This window comes from Vigna umbellata, chromosome 2 (genome assembly GCF_029865625.1).
Source record: "Vigna umbellata cultivar VRB3 chromosome 2, Vumbellata_1.0, whole genome shotgun sequence".
Classification (NCBI taxonomy): domain Eukaryota; kingdom Viridiplantae; phylum Streptophyta; class Magnoliopsida; order Fabales; family Fabaceae; genus Vigna; species Vigna umbellata.
The window spans coordinates 10,088,887-10,106,416 of NC_142166.1; the positions used below are offsets into that span (position 1 = coordinate 10,088,887).

General features: G+C 35.2%; 3 protein-coding genes across 5 annotated transcripts in view; 2 read left to right on the top strand and 1 right to left on the bottom strand.

The window, feature by feature from the left end:
• Positions 1–1,112, top strand: part of LOC148203365 (nuclear pore complex protein NUP205-like) — a 33,622-nt gene extending 32,510 nt beyond the window's left edge. The window contains exons 44-45 of the mRNA XM_088106056.1: positions 152–281; positions 424–1,112. Of these exons, the coding sequence (XP_087962182.1) occupies positions 152–281; positions 424–504 (211 nt within the window). The 3' untranslated portion in view covers positions 505–1,112. The remainder of the gene's footprint in view (positions 1–151; positions 282–423) is intronic.
• Positions 1,113–2,540: 1,428 nt separating this feature from the next.
• Positions 2,541–5,634, top strand: LOC148203366 (heme oxygenase 1, chloroplastic-like). Its single transcript, XM_088106057.1, has 4 exons — positions 2,541–3,252; positions 4,125–4,348; positions 5,120–5,227; positions 5,410–5,634. The coding sequence occupies exons 1-4, from the start codon at positions 2,841–2,843 to the stop codon at positions 5,500–5,502; spliced, it is 837 nt and encodes a 278-aa protein (XP_087962183.1). The 5' UTR covers positions 2,541–2,840; the 3' UTR covers positions 5,503–5,634.
• A 2,335-nt stretch (positions 5,635–7,969) lies between these two features.
• Positions 7,970–17,108, bottom strand: LOC124848766 (protein BUNDLE SHEATH DEFECTIVE 2, chloroplastic-like). 3 transcript variants are annotated; one of them, XM_088106058.1, is made up of 5 exons: positions 16,939–17,108; positions 16,748–16,842; positions 16,554–16,617; positions 15,697–15,793; positions 7,970–8,421 (listed from the first exon to the last, which is right to left on the bottom strand). In XM_088106058.1, the coding sequence occupies exons 1-5, from the start codon at positions 16,994–16,996 to the stop codon at positions 8,340–8,342; spliced, it is 396 nt and encodes a 131-aa protein (XP_087962184.1). In that variant the 5' UTR covers positions 16,997–17,108; the 3' UTR covers positions 7,970–8,339. The 3 variants fall into 3 exon arrangements, with proteins under 3 accessions (XP_087962184.1, XP_087962186.1, XP_087962185.1); XM_088106060.1 differs by having other exon boundaries at positions 16,748–16,839; positions 16,939–17,107; XM_088106059.1 differs by having other exon boundaries at positions 7,970–8,418; positions 16,939–17,107.
• Positions 17,109–17,530: the final 422 nt, after the last annotated feature.

Here is a 17,530-nt window from a genome sequence, read left to right on the forward strand (position 1 = left end):
GTGATAAGAATGTTAATGTTAACTGAAATTAGATAAAATATTGGGTTCGTGAAGTTTAATGCTATATGGCCGAACCTTAGGGAAAATTATACAAAGCCCTAAAATGATCTTTGATTCTCTAGGCTAATCTTTCTCTGTAATCTTCTGGCAGTTCTGCTGCGCTTGATTCAACCTTGACAAAAGCAATTACATATGGTTCCAAGTATGATGCACAACAAGACGTTTCTTTGTTATGTGGAAAGTTAGTCCCAACCCTTGAGCGACTTGAGTTGCTGGGTGAGGTATGGGTATAGTTCTTCTTAATGTTCCGATGGTTTAAAGTCAACCTCTTGAATATGACCTTATCTGCTAGATTGTCATGTATTTATTTAGTTGAAATCTGGTTTAGCCTAATTGGCCAATTCTATTATGCTTTCTTTTCAGGATAAAGTAGGGCACAATCTCAAAGTATTCCGCAGACTAGCAACTTCTGCCAAAGAGCTTGCAATTCAAAAATTGATTTAAATGTTTTTAAAAATTTGCTTCCCTTAAATTAACTGCTTGGGCGCTGTAAATTATGTAAGTTCTAAGTAGTTTCACAGAATTCAGTTCAAGCTGTAAGAAAACAACTTCACACTTTTTGTTGTGTATATGCTGAGATTTTAGTTCTATTTCTGAATTATTGTACTCAAGCATGGATGCAATTTAAAAGTCGTCTTGGAATGGCAAATCGACAAAAGTCCCTGACTGGACCTTAAATTTTAGACGACGTAGCTGATAAATAGAAATGTTTACTACGAAGCAAAAGCTACAGGTCTTGCAGCAATATTTACTCTTTGGTCTTGAGGTTTCAGGGATAAATTTGATTTATCCTTTTATAGGGTAACAGATTAGTTTCAGGTTTGGTCTCCACTATATTGTGTATTTTCATTGTGATATGTTGAGGTACTGGAGAAGATTGAATGTTGTTTATGATGTCAATATATAACTGGGATGGTAAACATGTTTTAGCATTCTTGTTTTTGTAAAGTGAAAAGCTAAATTTATGCTTTGGTCGCTATACATTTTTGTAATATACATAAATTTTTTGATGAATTATAAAAATAACGTGAATGAATAAGTTACTTAGAAGATATGCATTCTGTTAGAGCTGTTAGATTTTGGAAGTTTAAATAATTTGACTATGCAAGTTAACCCATTACTGATCTGCATGAGCTACGATCTCAACAAACTAAAATACTTAGCTCCTTTCCTATTTTTTATTGTAGGTTTGTCTCATATTGTCATCTATATAAATGTGGTAGGCAAAAAGAAAGGTAATTTTAAGATTTTTATTTCATAAAATTAACAAAATGTTGTAAATTTATTTAATTTGATCCGAATATAATTGTCTCTTAGTATCAGTTTAGAAAACTATTTACTCAAACGAATAAAGCATAAGAGTAATATATTGTAATTTTATTGTTTTGATCCAAGAGTTGGATGTATCTTTTTTAACTGCGTTTTAAGAGTTGATATGACCGTGTTTCTTATCTTGTATATGTTCCAAATGTGTTGAGTGCTGGTAATAAACACATATAAGAATAACATAGATTTTGGTTCTAAAATTGAATAATTAAAATTAAATGCTCATATGAACAAATATAAATATTGTGTAATCTTTCTCGTTCTTTTTTCTATCTTTTATATATTGTTCTTATTGTATTATATTTTCTATTGCTATCATAATTCATCTTGATTTCGAAATTAATTGCTTTCAGGTTCTCAAATAGACTTGTTTCCAAAAGAGCTTTTAATAAAAGATTAATCTTTTAAAAGAGTTTTGCAAAGATAATTCACCCTTTCTAAGCTTCGCCTTAGTATATTTTATAAGGAGATGAACAGACTTTGTTTCTTTGTGAAGTCTTCACATGAAAAACATTCTGTGATTCTATTTTAGCCTTCCAATATTGGTTTTTTATATGATGTTCATCATCTTCACGACATCCAGGTGGACTATTTTCCTTCACGTTCTTTTAATATCTTATATTTTAAAAATCAAAGAACTAAATTACATCAATTTTAAAAAAGAACAAACCAATTTGACCTATATTTATACATAATGAAAACAAAATTAAACTGTTTATCCACATTGAAAAAAGTTAAATATATAAATAAACATTGAGATAAGAAAAGCAATTTAAGCATAAAATTAAAACAAATACGTGTTTTTGCGTGTTTATATGAAAAATCTCACTGAATTCTTTGGACAACTAGAGTCCATTTCAAACGGACCACCAATAAATATATATATATATATATATATATATATATATATATATATATATATTTATTGAGTGACGTTAAATTTAATATAATTAAAAAGGGTTTCTGTTGATTAAGTTTTCTTATTTTAAAGAGTTAAAATCTTGTTAATTTCTATTGTGTGGTAATTGTTTTGCTTTATAAAAAAAAAAAGAAGATATTAATATATGAGTGATAGGAGAGAAATTGAAAGTAATATAATTAAGAAAAAGGAAAGAGTAATTGTGTTTTTAAAAGAAAATAAAAGAGATAAGTAGAGAGTCGAACACATGGGTCGGGTCGAACTTAAGAAGAAGGCACATACATAGAAATCTGCAGACATCTCCGACAATCGTCCTTCGCTCGATCTTTGAAAGCACCAATCAACATCATTATTTTATTATTTTCTTTATATTATATTTATTATTATTCGGAATCCATCGCTTTTTCTTGAAGATTACTGCATCCTCCATTCCTCTTATTTTAATCTCTGTATCGCACACACTCACTCACAAGTAGCGTGCCCGTTCTTCTGCTGCGCCTTCACATCAACGTTTTCGTGCACTCAACTATCTCCAATGGCGTCACTAATAGCTGTGTCGCAGACCCAATTGCTGTATATTAAGCCCCGTTTGGTGTCGCCGCCTCATCAATCACGCTCCCTTTTCTTGCCAACGGGGTTACCAGCGGGAGTTCGAGGGGTCCGGGCTACCATGCCGAGAAAGGCGGTTATTGTGTCGGCGGCGACGGCTGAGACGCCGAAGAAGAAGGGGGAGTCTAAGGGCTTCGTGGAGGAGATGAGGTTCGTGGCGATGAGGCTGCACACCAGGGACCAGGCCAAGGAGGGGGAGAAGGAGGTGAAACAACCCGAAGAGAAAGCCGTTACCAAGTGGGACCCAACTGTTGAAGGCTACCTCAAGTTTCTTGTGGATAGTAAGGTCGTTTACGACACGTTAGAAGACATCGTTCAAGAGGCTCCTCATCCTTCTTGTGAGTGTCGCTTTTCTCCCTGGATATTTTAGTTAAATGGTTTTGTTTTTCGTGTGCTTTTTAATGTAATATTTGAGGTTCGGGTTTTTTTTTTTCTTTTGTCTGTTTTGGATGTGCAGTTGATTGTGGTGTTGATGGTGAGGTCATTCTTGCGGCTGATGTGTGTCTTGCGTGGTGGTTTTCTGTTCTACGAGTTGCACGAGTTTTATGTGATGCTTGTTTTAACTCCAACTAATCATGAGTTGCAATTAATAGTTATTGCTGTATTTGATAGACAAATGCTAACTAGTGTCTCTTCTTAAGGAATTGAAAGGAAATTTGTTTCTTCTTTCAAGTCCTTAACCAGTGCCATACTGGTTACCAAGTGAGCTGTGGTGAATCTTAGCCCTTTTTGTTGTTTAATTCAAGAGGCTACTTAAGGAGTTTGAGTCTCTGCTCCTGTCTTTGGCTATTTCATTTCTTTGATTTTTAATTTTTGCTTTGATGTGCTCATATTGTGATCTTCATGAGGTCTCCCATTTTTTTATTGCTAATATTGTGTGCAAACGATCATCCATAGTATTTTGTGAATGAAGGCGAGATCATATATGTGGGTACAAGTGGGATAGACAGGGTTACAACAAGGTCATTCGAGAGTATCCATCACCTGATTCGTTCATGTTTGACTTGATGATGCTGAAGATAAATTGATTGTAACCAATTTTTGTGAGCATGATTTTTCTAATTCAGTGTGTTTCTTGTTGTTATCCATATAGGTTGTACTATTCTGTTACATCTACCATATCTACAACTGACATTTTGGTGTCGGTATATATATATATATGTTTAAATCCAATTGTTAAATGCCCTATGCACTTCTCTTTCTTGTGTAGATGCTGAATTCAGAAAGACTGGATTGGAAAGGTCTGAAAGTTTGAAAGAAGATTTGGAGTGGTTCAAGGAGAAAGGTTATACTATTCCCGAACCTTCTTCTCCAGGACTTACTTATGCACAATATCTTAAGGAATTATCCATGAAGGATCCTCAAGCATTCATTTGCCACTTTTACAACATCTACTTTGCTCATTCAGCTGGTGGTCGAATGATCGGGAGAAAGGTAAACAATTACATACATGCTTAAAGAGGTTCAATTATGTTGTTACATTTTTTTAGAACATCTTTGGTTGATTGCTATTATGGGCTGGCGCATTCATATCTGGGGGGGACATATTCTCATTTGTCCTCTCCCTATGGATTGTTTACCACTCTATATTTCTCCTCTGAGAATGTGAGAACATAATGAAGTTTTTAATGAAATGGGAATATCTCATCTTTCCTTTACGTCTGCAATGTTTTATGTCTGATACCAGTAGTAGGTATATATGATCTGGCATGTGGCTATTTCCACAGATATTTGCGGAGTGTTGCACATATGTACCATATGTTCTATTTTATTAGTATGTCGATGTTAATTAATCAATAATACTAAAGAGTGATACACGTATAATTAGCCTATCACTTAAAAGAACTATAGACATCTCAGCCCAAAGCTCTTTCTGAAGCATTTTGATAAGCTTTTCAAAAGTAAAATACGCAATGCACCTGAACCTGAAAGCAATGCAACAGCAAGGATTAAAATTGTGCCTTCTTTAATTTATTACTAAGCATAAAAGAAAAAGAAATGACAACAAGCTTCTTACAGATCTGGGGGTTCCTACTTTTGTTTCGGATGAAATTTGTTTATCTCCAAATGTAAATTGTTCTTACAACACTGGACATCCTTTAAGCTTCATTATGTTCTAAATATTTTGCTTTCATTAGCACCTGACGAGATAAATGCTAATACTTATCCTTTCTATAATCAGTAAATTCTTCCTGAATCTTACAGGTTGCTGAACAGTTGCTTGACAACAAGGCATTAAAGTTCTACAAATGGGACGGTGACCTTCCCCAGTTGTTGCAGAGCGTGAGGGACAAATTGAATAAAGTTGCTGAGGTAAGTTTCTTTTGACTTTCTTAATTATTTGCATACATTTCTTTCCAATTGTCTAAGGAATCATCAAGAGTTTTATTTCTTTTGCGGTCTTATACGTAATTAACAAAGGATACAGTGATAGCTTCCAAATTTTCTTAGTTAGGGTGTTGAATTTACCTTTTTGATATTCCTTTTTTTAACAGGGTTGGACTAGGGAAGAAAAGAACCACTGTCTGGAAGAAACAGAAAAGTCGTTCAAGTTATCGGGAGAGATTCTCCGACTGATTCTATCGTGATATTAAAGTGCCCTGCTGTATGTGCTATCTGTGTAATTATGGTTATTAAAAGTGCATGGCGGAAGCCAAGAACATTATATGTGAATTATTTAATTTCCAATGCAAAGAAATAATAGGACTGATGTTGATTAACTTGCTTTTGTCAAATGGGGGGCTTTGATGGGTCCTGAGACAAAAAAAAAGGGTTCCATGATATTGATAGCAGCTGACTTTTATTGATAACTCTTGAACTTGATCAGAAAATTTAGAAATGTAAAGATAAATTTATAGGTCAGTATCTACGTTGAATTTCAATCCTAAATCTACTTCCTTCTGGGATTTTCCTGTCAATTCAGGCTCCACTTGCTTTATCTATCTTTTCCTTAAATTCTTGTTCCCTCTAAATCGTATATCCCTTGCCCACAACACCACCTTTATTTCCTCTCTAATGTGCTAGATTCACCATGTCCTCAGGGTGGAGACGGTCAGGATCCCATCAGAGTGCAAGAGAAACATCCAATTATTTAGATTGTAGTCACTTTTATCTAAAATTAAGTATGGTTTGGAATACATTCACTATTAACTAAAGTGGTTATTCTTGGAAAGCAATAACTCAAGATTGAAACCAAGTAATTTTTAGACTCTAATCACTTCCAATTACTAAAAAAAATGGTCTAAAAAAGATTATAGCTTCATTAAAAAAAATGTGATATCTTTCAATGTATACAAGATTTAGTTTATTCTTCTGGATGGTTAAAAAACACAATATTACTCTGTAAACAAGTTAGGTTTTGGACACTTAAGATTTTAATTATTTAGACATTTGTACCGATTGAGTTAATAATTTGGTCCACTCCAGATGATTTGGTATTAACCTACATGGAATAGGTGTGAGTTAACAGGATTTTCTTTTTAATCATAGAAAAAATATGAATCTTTCTAAATATTTTCTAAATATTATTAGACATCCATCAAATCTCGTGTTGACCTTCAATTCAAAGAGTTTTGTCTTAACATTTGACCTATGTTAACTTATGGCTTGGATCAACTCGTGTTACCATCAGAGCGAACAAACTTGTCTCAACCTTTAATTTGAACTTTTGTCTCAACTTTTGACATATTTGACGCTCAAGTTAGGCCTGGTCTAGTGAATTGTTTATCATCATTGAGTATTTGAGTTTTGGTTGAACCTACCTGGCTTTTGGCCTTTACCTTATATTTATGAGTCATCTCATGGATCTTAAACTAGCACAAATCCAATAAAATAAAAACAAACTTACCTTTAGATTCAGTTAGTTACTCATAAACAACTTATCAATATCTTTAATCAGATATTTTTTATTATTTTATCGTTCAAGTTTGTCTATCTCGACCTTTGTCTTGTCTCGACCTTTTTTGTGGGCTCATTCGTCTCGCCTTACGGCTCGAATCAGGCTATCTCAACCTTTGGCTTTGGTCAGTCCATCTCAACCATCAATTTGAAATGATTGGTTTTAACCTTCTATCAAAGACGACTCATCTTCACCTTAGATCTATCTCGTCCTTTGACTTGGATCATTTTGGTCAGTTCATCTCAACCATCAACTTAAAATGATTGGTTTTAATCTTCTATTAAAGACGACTCATCTTCATCTTAGATCTATCTTATCCTTTGACTTAGATCGGATCTTTGATTTGAGTTGGTTCATCTTAATCTTCAACTCAGGCATATTAGACCTTCAATTTTGGTCAATCCATTCTAACCTTTGACCTAAAGTTTTAGCTTCCTTAATTTAGATCTTCCTAAAATGAGACTTATTCAAGAATAAGTTAAGATTGATTATGAAGCCATGGTCAAGTTGCCTGCTCTGTGAACGCTTATGGGAAGACAATTTTTTGTGCCCATGTAATGAAAGAGCAAGGTAGACCAAAATTTATACTTTTTTAATAGAGTTAATTTTTCTTATTTCACTCTCCAAAAGCATGCAAGAAGAAACCATGGTCCAGATAAAAGTATTTTGCGATAGAAAAAATTGCTAGAGGGTCCATCATGAAGTCATAAAGCAAAAAGTGTATGCTTTTTTATCTCCACCCGCACAATTTTTAGAATAACCATTATACCCTTTGTAGTAGTGACTTCTGAATTATTATTTATTATGAAAATATTCTCTTTTCGATATTTCTGAAATAAGATTTTCAAAACACACTTTATAAAACATATAAATACATTATAGAAATGTTTTATAAAACACATGAAATAAATTTGGGAAACAAGCTTTTCGAAATCTACATGGTAGCTTCCTAAGCAAAGGTGCAGCAGGGAATAGAGGTACAACGTAATGACGACAGGTTCAAAGGCAGTTGTGGCACAATTGTAAAGCCTATCTATCACAGGGCGCTCGTTAGGAAGAAAAACTCGTCCTAAATTGTAATTCTTTTGTTGTAAACTAACAAATTGTATTTTTATGATGTTAAGAAAACAAAGATGTGTGCCTGTTACCCAAATCACTTGGAAACTCTGACATAATTCAACTGCTGAGAAATCAAGTTACTCTTTCATAGTAATCAACTACAACAACGGTAACCTGAACTTTAAAATAACATTTTAAAATTACAACATATGTATCCCTGTATTAAGATTAAAACATTCTTATTAGCTTAATTATCTTAAATAGTATTTATAATTTTTAACGCTAACACTAATAAAACTTGGTACAATCTAAAACCACGACCATATCCGCGATGACTTAAACCTCATTTAAAGGATAACATTACTTAACTATACCAACAGAAGAACATCCATGTTGCTTCGTAGTCTCCACTCATTTCTTTGGCCATCACTATAAAAATTTCTTGTAATATTCAATCTGGGCAACTTTCTAATCATCAAACGTGCTCATGAATCCACCAAGAAAGCCAGCTCCATTACAGCTTCCACACAATATGTCTCTTTTTCCCCTGCTAGAAACATTCATTGGATACGAATTAGATTGCAGCCAAACCAATGAGACTTCAATCAAATGAGTATAATCCAACTCCCAAATCCTACTGATATTTGAAGTCAAGGAATGGAGTTCAAAATCACACAAATAATATAAATAATGGTAACAAGTCATGCTTAGCCTATAAACAATTACAGTTCAACCACTGGAGAGAACCACGTGAAAATCCTTGCATTCTGGTCACCAACTTTTCCACATCCAAAAATAAGGTGGCTTAATGAAACAAACTAAGCATTCATGACAATATTTAAAAAGGGTAAATCTTTTCAAAAAAATTCAAAATCAATTCAGCCCCTGGTTTTGGTTTAGCATACTCTCTCATTCATTTCCAACATTTAGCCTTAGATTTGGTTTTTGAAAGTTACTCAACATATATCCTTTTTTCATTTTTTTTCTGAATGGCTTTGCCAAACAAACCTTTGTTAAAGGGCTGCAATAAACATACCTCCCCTCATTTTGTGGTGAAAATGATCTCTTTTGAAAAGTGAGAATGCAAATCTCTTTGGAATTTATTTATAGAGGCATATGAGATATTATAATAAATGAACCATGTATTCCTATGCATGTAACTAATGATGTGCACGAAGAGAAAGATTTTTCCATCTGGATAGCTAGCTGATGAAACAAAAAAGGCTCAATATGATGTGAAAAGAAGGAAACGTCATAGCCTCTACCCTCACCTTGGATTAGTTCTACAGAATTTCTGTGTGAAAGACGACCAAATAAATGTGGGAAATTTTGGAGGTTACCCATTAAGGTATTGAAAATGGGAAATGAGCAAGGAAGAACATGTTGGTCGGAGAGTATGAAATGTTCACAATGCAGTAGGGTGAGAGCATCTATGAAGTCCATATAACATTCAATCATGTGGTCAATTATTTGGTTGCTCTAGGTAAGAAATTTTATTATCAAGAATTAAATATAAAAATCTTGAAAAGTTTGAACAGGTCTTGGCAGTCAAACATTTTTGAAATTTTTGAATCAAGGGACTTGAAATTCATGCACATGACAACACTCTTTGGAAAGTTGAGAGAACATGAACTTGAGTTAAGAAGACTCAATGATGAAGAGGAAGAAGGCAACAAGAAGAAAAGAATTGCCTTGAAAGATGACTCCAAGAAACTGGATGCACATTTAGATAGTAAAAATCTAGGTTTGCTTGTCAAAAAGTTTTCGAAGTTGTTGAGAAACAAGAACAAAAACAAAGGTCAGCAACCGAACAGGATAAGAAAAAAGAGTTGATCAGCCCTCAAACATCATATGTTATAAGTGTGGTAAGCCTGGGCACATGAAACCTTAATGTCCCTTATTAGAAACTAATCTTGGACCAACCAAAAGAACCAAAAGTTTTTAGAAAGTTTAGAAAACCATCTTATCCATCTCATGTCACTTGTTTCTATTATATGATGTCAAATCGTGCTGCTCATTATGTATTTTAGAAATTTTTTCTTTTATCCTTTCTATAATTTTATTTATGGGTGTATCTTGTTATTAAAACTAGGATTATGATAGGATATAGGGTGATAGGTGATAATGGGTTTAGGATAGAAGGAAGAGAAAATGAGAGGGCAGTTAGGAGGGAAGAGTTATTTGACAGTTAGTTAGTTAATTAGTGGGAAGGGGAAGAGAAACTTTATAAATAGGGAGTGGGTTCTGTACAGGGGGCATTATTGAGTGAATCTGTTGTAAAGACAGGATTTTTAGCCTGTAGAGGGAGGTTATGCTCCTAACCAGGAAGGTTATGCTCCCAACCATTCTTTGTAAAGAGGTTCCTTTTACTGTGAATAATAGAAAAAACCATTCTTTCATTACTATTTTTACCTACTGTTAGTGTTCTTAGTTAGGTTTCAAACCCAGGAACCTAACAAATTGGTCCGACCTGTCGTTTCGAGAAGTGGCCGAATCATCCAGAGCGTTGCCGTATTAACAGGAGAACTGTCGATTATCCTAAGGAGAGGGGTGCCGGATCAAGAAGGGATCAAGACGTTATCAAGAAACTGCCGGATATCCTTAGGAGAGGAGTGTTGGATGTTTGGGAGAGAAGGGTGATGGAAGGAAGAGACAATACCTTGGAGAGGAGGACCAGGGAACTAAAAATGAGTATGGCAGAATGGAGAAGTGTTGAGACTTTGGCAAGTGTACCAAGTCGTTTCAAGTAATAAAACCGGTAAGACCGGATATCGTTTCCCAAGAGACTCGTGTCACCAAACAATCGTATAATTTCCAACTAACTTAGACTAAAGAATGCTTCATAATTTGTGTTTTTGTGCAAGTAAAGTAAACATGAAACATAATTGATGAAAGTGATCTTAGATACTCAAACACTTGGAAATGGAAAGATTAGAAATGATATGGAATGGTATTGTTGGGGGTATGATTTCACCTACTTCATTCTTATGTATAGAAACTCACTTCCTCTTCATTAATATGCCAATGCCAATCTACTAAATTACTCAAACCCAATCCCTTGGTAGAGAGAGCCTAGACTTCCTTATTAGGCTCCAATCCCTTGGAAGACCTAACAATTATTTCCGCATTAAGAATTGAGATCTAAGACAACCAAAGGTCCTAATTCTATCCCTAGATACTATTTCCTTTAGGTGTTTAATCCAAGTCCAGATTTACTCAACATTTCCCAATATCAAGCAAACCCTAAAATCATGTAATGGGTAACAACTTCACAACAAGCATTAAGAAAAGGAATTAAACACTAACAATCAATGAAAGAGGCATATATTCATTCAAAACATAGTAGTTTACATAAGATTTCAGTGGTTACATCAATCCCCCAATAATAATGAAACTAGCCCTCCATGAAAGGAAAGCTCAAGCTTACAACAATAGTGGAAATGGAAGAAGGAAGAAGACCCAAGGGTGAAGAAGGACTGTTCCCACAGCTCCTAGCTCGCCTCCAAGAGCTCCAAATGAGAGAAATCGTGTTTGGGCAGCAAAAGATCCAAATCCCTTCGAGTTTCAACCCTAAATAGACCAAATTTGCCACATCATCATTGCCACCGCTCAGCTGCACCCCAGCTGCACCCCAGCGGCAGCATTCCAGAGAGCTGGCGCTCAGCTGCACGCCAGCTGCACCCCAGCGACAGCATTCCAGAGAGCTGGCACTCAGCTGCACAAAGTTGTACCGCTCAGCTACAGCAAGTCTGGTCAGGTGGCGCTCAGCTGCACGCCAGCCGCACCCCAGCTTCAGCATTTATCTTTTCTCTCAAAACTTCCTCTTTTACCTTCATTCTTGCTTATATGGTTCTTCGGTTCTTCAGTTCTTCAGTTCTTCAGTTTGGCATACAAGCTTGGATGTAAATGACCAAAACATACTAAAAAATGGGGATTAGTGATGAAATTGAATCATTAAAGTTTAAGATGCAACCACTTAAGAAACTAAATGAAAACTAGGATTTACAAGGCAAAAAGCTAAGAAAGAGTTGATATTTTCTCTCAATTCGACACTGAAATCATGGTGAAATATGCTATTATCAAGAAGCAATATGCAAGAATGGAGAAGAAATATGCAAGAAACGAGAGAAATGCTGCAAGAAATTAAGATTCACATAAAGGGCTTAGAAAGAAGTGAGAAATCTGTCATGGAAGGACGAAAAGAGGGTTCAGAAGAAGAGTTGGAGGAAGACAGGGGTGAACATAATTGGAGAAAATGGGTAGAATTGCCCAGGTTTGAGGGGCTGGACCCGTTGGGGTGGATCTCTAAGGCAGAGAAGTTCTTTGACATCTAGAATGTCACAGAAAAGGAGAGGCTCAGGTTGGCTTACAGCTACATGGAGGGAGGCACCATCTATTGGTTTAGGGCCTGGAAAAATAAAACCAAGAACCTTTCTTGGAAAGGGCTGAAAGAGGCATTGATATGGGGGTTCGGAGGAAGAGATAGGAGGCTCTCTTTTTGAGAAGTTAGCCCAAACTACAGGAGTTACAAAAGCTGCCTCTAAGAAAGTTGTAGAAGTTTCTGTTGCAAGGGTGGATAACGTGACAAATGTTGGTAGGGAAAATACATCATGTGAAGATCATGATGGGAAGGTTGTGACTCTTGTTTCTCCAAGTAAAGTTGCAAAAGTTGTTGTTTTTAGTGGAGATAGAGTGGTAGGTTGGGGTGGGAATGCCAAAACAGTAAAGAAAGGGGAAGAATTGTTGAGGCCTAGGGGGTTAAAACAGTGGTGTCAAAGAGAAACCCAGTTGAGTCTGTTTACCGGGCAAGAGAGGACTTGCTGCAAGATATCAAGAAAGGAAAGAAACACTCAGGAGGAGGAGAACATTCAAGCAATTGGGAGCAAAAAAAAGAGGATGCCATTGACAATAATGGAGCTAGGAAGGGTGAGGAGACACCAGTTTTTTCGTGGGTGAAAAGAGAAGAGTTGATCACTTATGAAGGGATTGACACCCAAGATCAAACAATAGGGGCAGCAAATGCTTCTGCAGTTCAAAACACCAAAGGATCAACAAAAGCACACCCAAACAACAAACAAAATGTAGTCCAGGGGTGCAAGACCTGGCAACAAAAATCCAAGAACCTTTCTTGGAAAAATCTGGCAACAACTCTACTAAGGATAGTTGAAGGGAACAGAAGAAGCAGTCTCTATGAGAATTGGACAGCAGTAACACAGATGGGGAGGGTGGAAATTTTACATGAGAGTTTGCAAGTAGATGGAGCAGCTGCCAAAAGTGTTACAAGAGCCGATGAAGTCAGAGTTGAGATTTTGAGGACTTCACAAAATTGGACTAAAAGAATCCAGGAAAAGTGGAAGTCATTGGAGGAGGATTTGCCACCACCAAGCTTCCAGACCTGAATTGGAGGGCAGCATCTAGTGGGTTCCCTTCATATGGTAACAGGTTGATGAAGAGGAGCCATGAGATCAAGCTTTCCGGTTCCAACCTTGAGGACAAGGTTATTCTGCAGACGGGTGTAATGATAGGATATAGGGTGATAGGTGATAATGGGTTTAGGATAGAAGGAAGAGAAAATGAGAGGGCAATTAGGAGGGAAGAGTTATTTGACAGTTAGTTAGTTAGTGGGAAGGGGAAGAGGAACTTTATAAATAGGGAATGGGTTCTGTACAGGGGCATTATTGAGCGAAGTTGTTGTAAAGACAGAATTTTTAGCCTTTAGAGGGAGGTTACGCTCCTAACCAGGGAGGTTATGCTCCCAACCATTCTTTGTAAAGAGAGTTCTTTTACTGTGAATAATAGAAAAAGCCATTCTTTCATTACTGTTTTTACCTATTGTTAGTGTTCTTAGTTAGGTTTCAAACCTAGGAACCTAACAGATTATGTATTTGAATACAGTACCATAATTACAGTGATTCGTTTCCAGAGAATTGGCTCTCCATATTTTCTAAAATAAACAGTAGGCTCATGTATTAATAGGACCAATGGCCTCATTATTGAAATGTTGAAGAAATATATTATTCTTTCTAAATTTGAGCATTGCCCTTAGAAAGAGAACCTAAACATGCAGCCAACAGATCCAACAACCTCTTTACCCTCTACCAAATTTCCCGTCCTTTGAAAAAATCTACCCTAAACACAAAACCTTTCTCACAAACATAAACTCTATAATCACACCTTCCTTTGTATATAAGCAAATGGTAGGAAATAGAAACAAGCCATGATTGTGGAAATTAAAAGGTGTTAAACATGAACAGGACCTGAGAACTTGTCACCCTACCAGCTGGAAAAATCCAGTGGGTATATATAGTGAAATATTGGACTGATCGGACCATTGAAAGTTATAAGGCAAGATTAATGGCCTAAGGATTCACTCAAACCTATGGTGTGGTTTACTTGGAGACATTTATGATGAACAAAGTCATAGTAATATTGTCACGATAAAATCATGATTGGGATCTGCCGTAGTTCGATGCGAAGAATGCATTCCTACATCGAGACCTTGATGAAGATATATACATGGACTCCCCCTAGGCTATGAAGGACATGTTGCTGCTGGAAATGTTTACAAGTTAAGAAAGACTTGATATGGGCCGAAACAATCCCTAAGAGCATGGTTTGATAGATTGACCGAGGTTATGAGAAGTTTGGGTTTATTCTTAATGAGGATTTGTAGAAAGAAATTTATATGGAGCAAGCAGTCTCTTGGAGCCTAATTTGGAGAATTTAGCACTTTTGTCCAACAATTTGGTAAGACTTGCATTAAGGCGGATTATTTAGTATTTTACCGTCTCCCGAATGCTAGGTGTATTTATCTAATAGTATATGTTGATGACATTGTTCTTACAGACAATGACCACCATGGCATCTAGCAAGTGAAACAATACCTTTGTAACAATCACATTCTCTTAAAAAATGAAATAAAATCTATTGGAATGAATGTGAAGATTCTAAGAATATTTTTCCTAATTAGTATTAAAATATTAGGATATTTTTGTCCTGATAATCCCCTACTTACTACACAACCAAAGGACATAGTGGTATTGACATGGTTCTCTATGGAAGATGGAGTTTTAAATTAGAGCGAAAATTTGAGTCCCAATTCTTCCTTAAGATGTTTCGTCCAAACTAAGGGCTAGGCGAAAAGATGATATGGTATTGATAGTAGAGCAGTCTGATCAATCTGGAAATCACACAATACCTGAACTTAAAAAGAGTTTCTTTATGCTGGTTCACTAATACTAAGGGCCAATTTAAACTTGATGAAAACAACAGTGACAATAACAAGTTAGATGGTTGCAGAACGTACCTGTTAGCTCTAATGTACATGCACTTGTTTCCTGGAATTTGAGGTGAGTTCTGATTGCTATGATATGATCATGTGCTTGGGTAATTGAAACAACTAGACATCTTTTATACAACTCTTTCTAAAATCTAATTATGATTATTGGAATCTAGTATCATTAACACCAAATTCTGGGAAACAATTGGCTACTACCCAGTCATTATTCGTTTCAACTGTTGGTAGTGATCATCTTACCTTGAAAATTATTGTTATTGCTGACTGAAAAGGAGAAACAACTTTGCAGTGATGACTTGACCAGAAGCATGATAACAACAATCCTACTTCCATTTAGTATTACAGATTTCAGTCTTGAGCTGTTTTGGCTCAAATATTAACCCTATCTGTTCTTTAATTGAAAGCATGGTGTGGAAAAAGTAATATATTGTGAAGTTGATTTGCCATACAACACATAACATGGAATACGCACATGCTCACACTAATATTAAGGAACAGAACCTGAAATGTAAGATCTAGTGCCCTTACCTGCATAGCCAACATAATCCACCAGCTTTAAATTGTCCATTGAAGTGATCTACAGAATTAACTCCAGTACCTTTGCATTGAGTGCATGATATTGCACCTTGCAGTTGAGTAGAAAGATAGCTCAGTGAATTAAATGCCGAGATTTCTAATGGAAGGAGAAAAACTTGCAATGTACGATAGCTTTTGAAATAATGTGAAAAAGCAACAGGCCATAGTCATCCTCAAGAATTATTGGTATTCCAAACAGACACTAATTGGCATCTGAGGGCCAAAGTGCATGAATGCATCTCTAGCCCGTCCTATTGACTTATATAACGGGGAATAAGACACTAATACTAATTAACGGATGACTAACAGACAAATGCACATAGTTTTCAATGAATGAAACATCACTTTGTCACTATATCCTAAGGTGATATCAGTACAAAATATACTCAAGTTAGTAAGTGATCAAGTTAACAGAGTTTTAAAACATGTTTTTTTTCACTACTGGCACGACAATTTTCAAGGAAAAGGTCTAAAATTTCTCAACAAGACAAGAAAGCACTGAGCAATCTATATTTTTACAAAGTCCATTTTCATCTTCTTGTACCAAACTAACATTTGTCATTTGACATGCCCTAGAGTTATCAATCACCTTGGGAAAATTCATATTTTCAATTTCAAATCTTAATGATACTACTTAGATTTAAAGATATTATTTCTATATTGTGATGTTCTTTGTGTTCTCTTATCATTGTGCATAAAGAAGGATTAATGTTCAAAAAAAAAAAACTCAACCCACCTACAGAAAGAAAGAATAAGAAAAAACCACCAAACCGAAGTGCTTACGAATAGCAATCCACATTTTCACTAACCATTTCCTTCACAGTCTGGGCAAACGATACTCTTTGCTTTGGTTTGTTTATTATCATCCGTAGCCTGCATTAAATCAGCACTAGAGAAGATTTCAACTCACGACACATGAATTTTCAACACAATAGAGTCTTGACATAATAACTGGATACCAAGAAACATGTTATTTTAAATGGGACACAAAAATCAACCTTACCTTAACCTTCAAAGATTGAAAGTTCCGAACTTTAGAATTGTGGCAGGCTTCGTTTATCCAAAAAGCCTTTGGGGCAACCAAATTACCAGTAACTGCTTTTAAAGTGATAGCAAAAGTAGGAAAAACCACATTCAGTTATTGAAGTCTTCCAAAAGACGCGTGAGAACGCACAGAGAGAGTGAGCTAGTTACCTGGTCTGCACGAGGCTTTGAAGGAAGAAAAAGGAGCAAAACTCAGAGAGTGTGCCATTGATTCACAACCTCAAGTTCTCTGAATACACTCTCTTTAACTTGTTGGTAACCAACCAACTAACACTTGATGAATGGGTTGACGATGAACCTTTGTCTGCGGGAAGATCAATAAAAACAATATTAATAGGTTCTTTAGTACTGTTAACATTACTACAAATTTATATAAAATTAAATGATTTAAATATTTAGGTTGTAAAATTTAAAATAATTTTTGGAAAAATTGCATGCAGGCATTTTTTTTTATCAAATTAAATATTTAACTAGAAAATTTAATTATATTGTTATATATATATATATATATATATATATATATATATATATATATATATATATATATATATATATATATATATATATATATAATTATTTAGTTTCCCGTAATAGTAATAGTTAACACGAAAATTGTCATTTTATATTATTTTCACAGCAATGTCATTCATATTCCTAATAATAATAAAATATAAATATAGGAATGGGTCTTTTTTTGCATTCTGAAAAATTACAGAGGGTATTTTTGTCCATTTATTTTTCA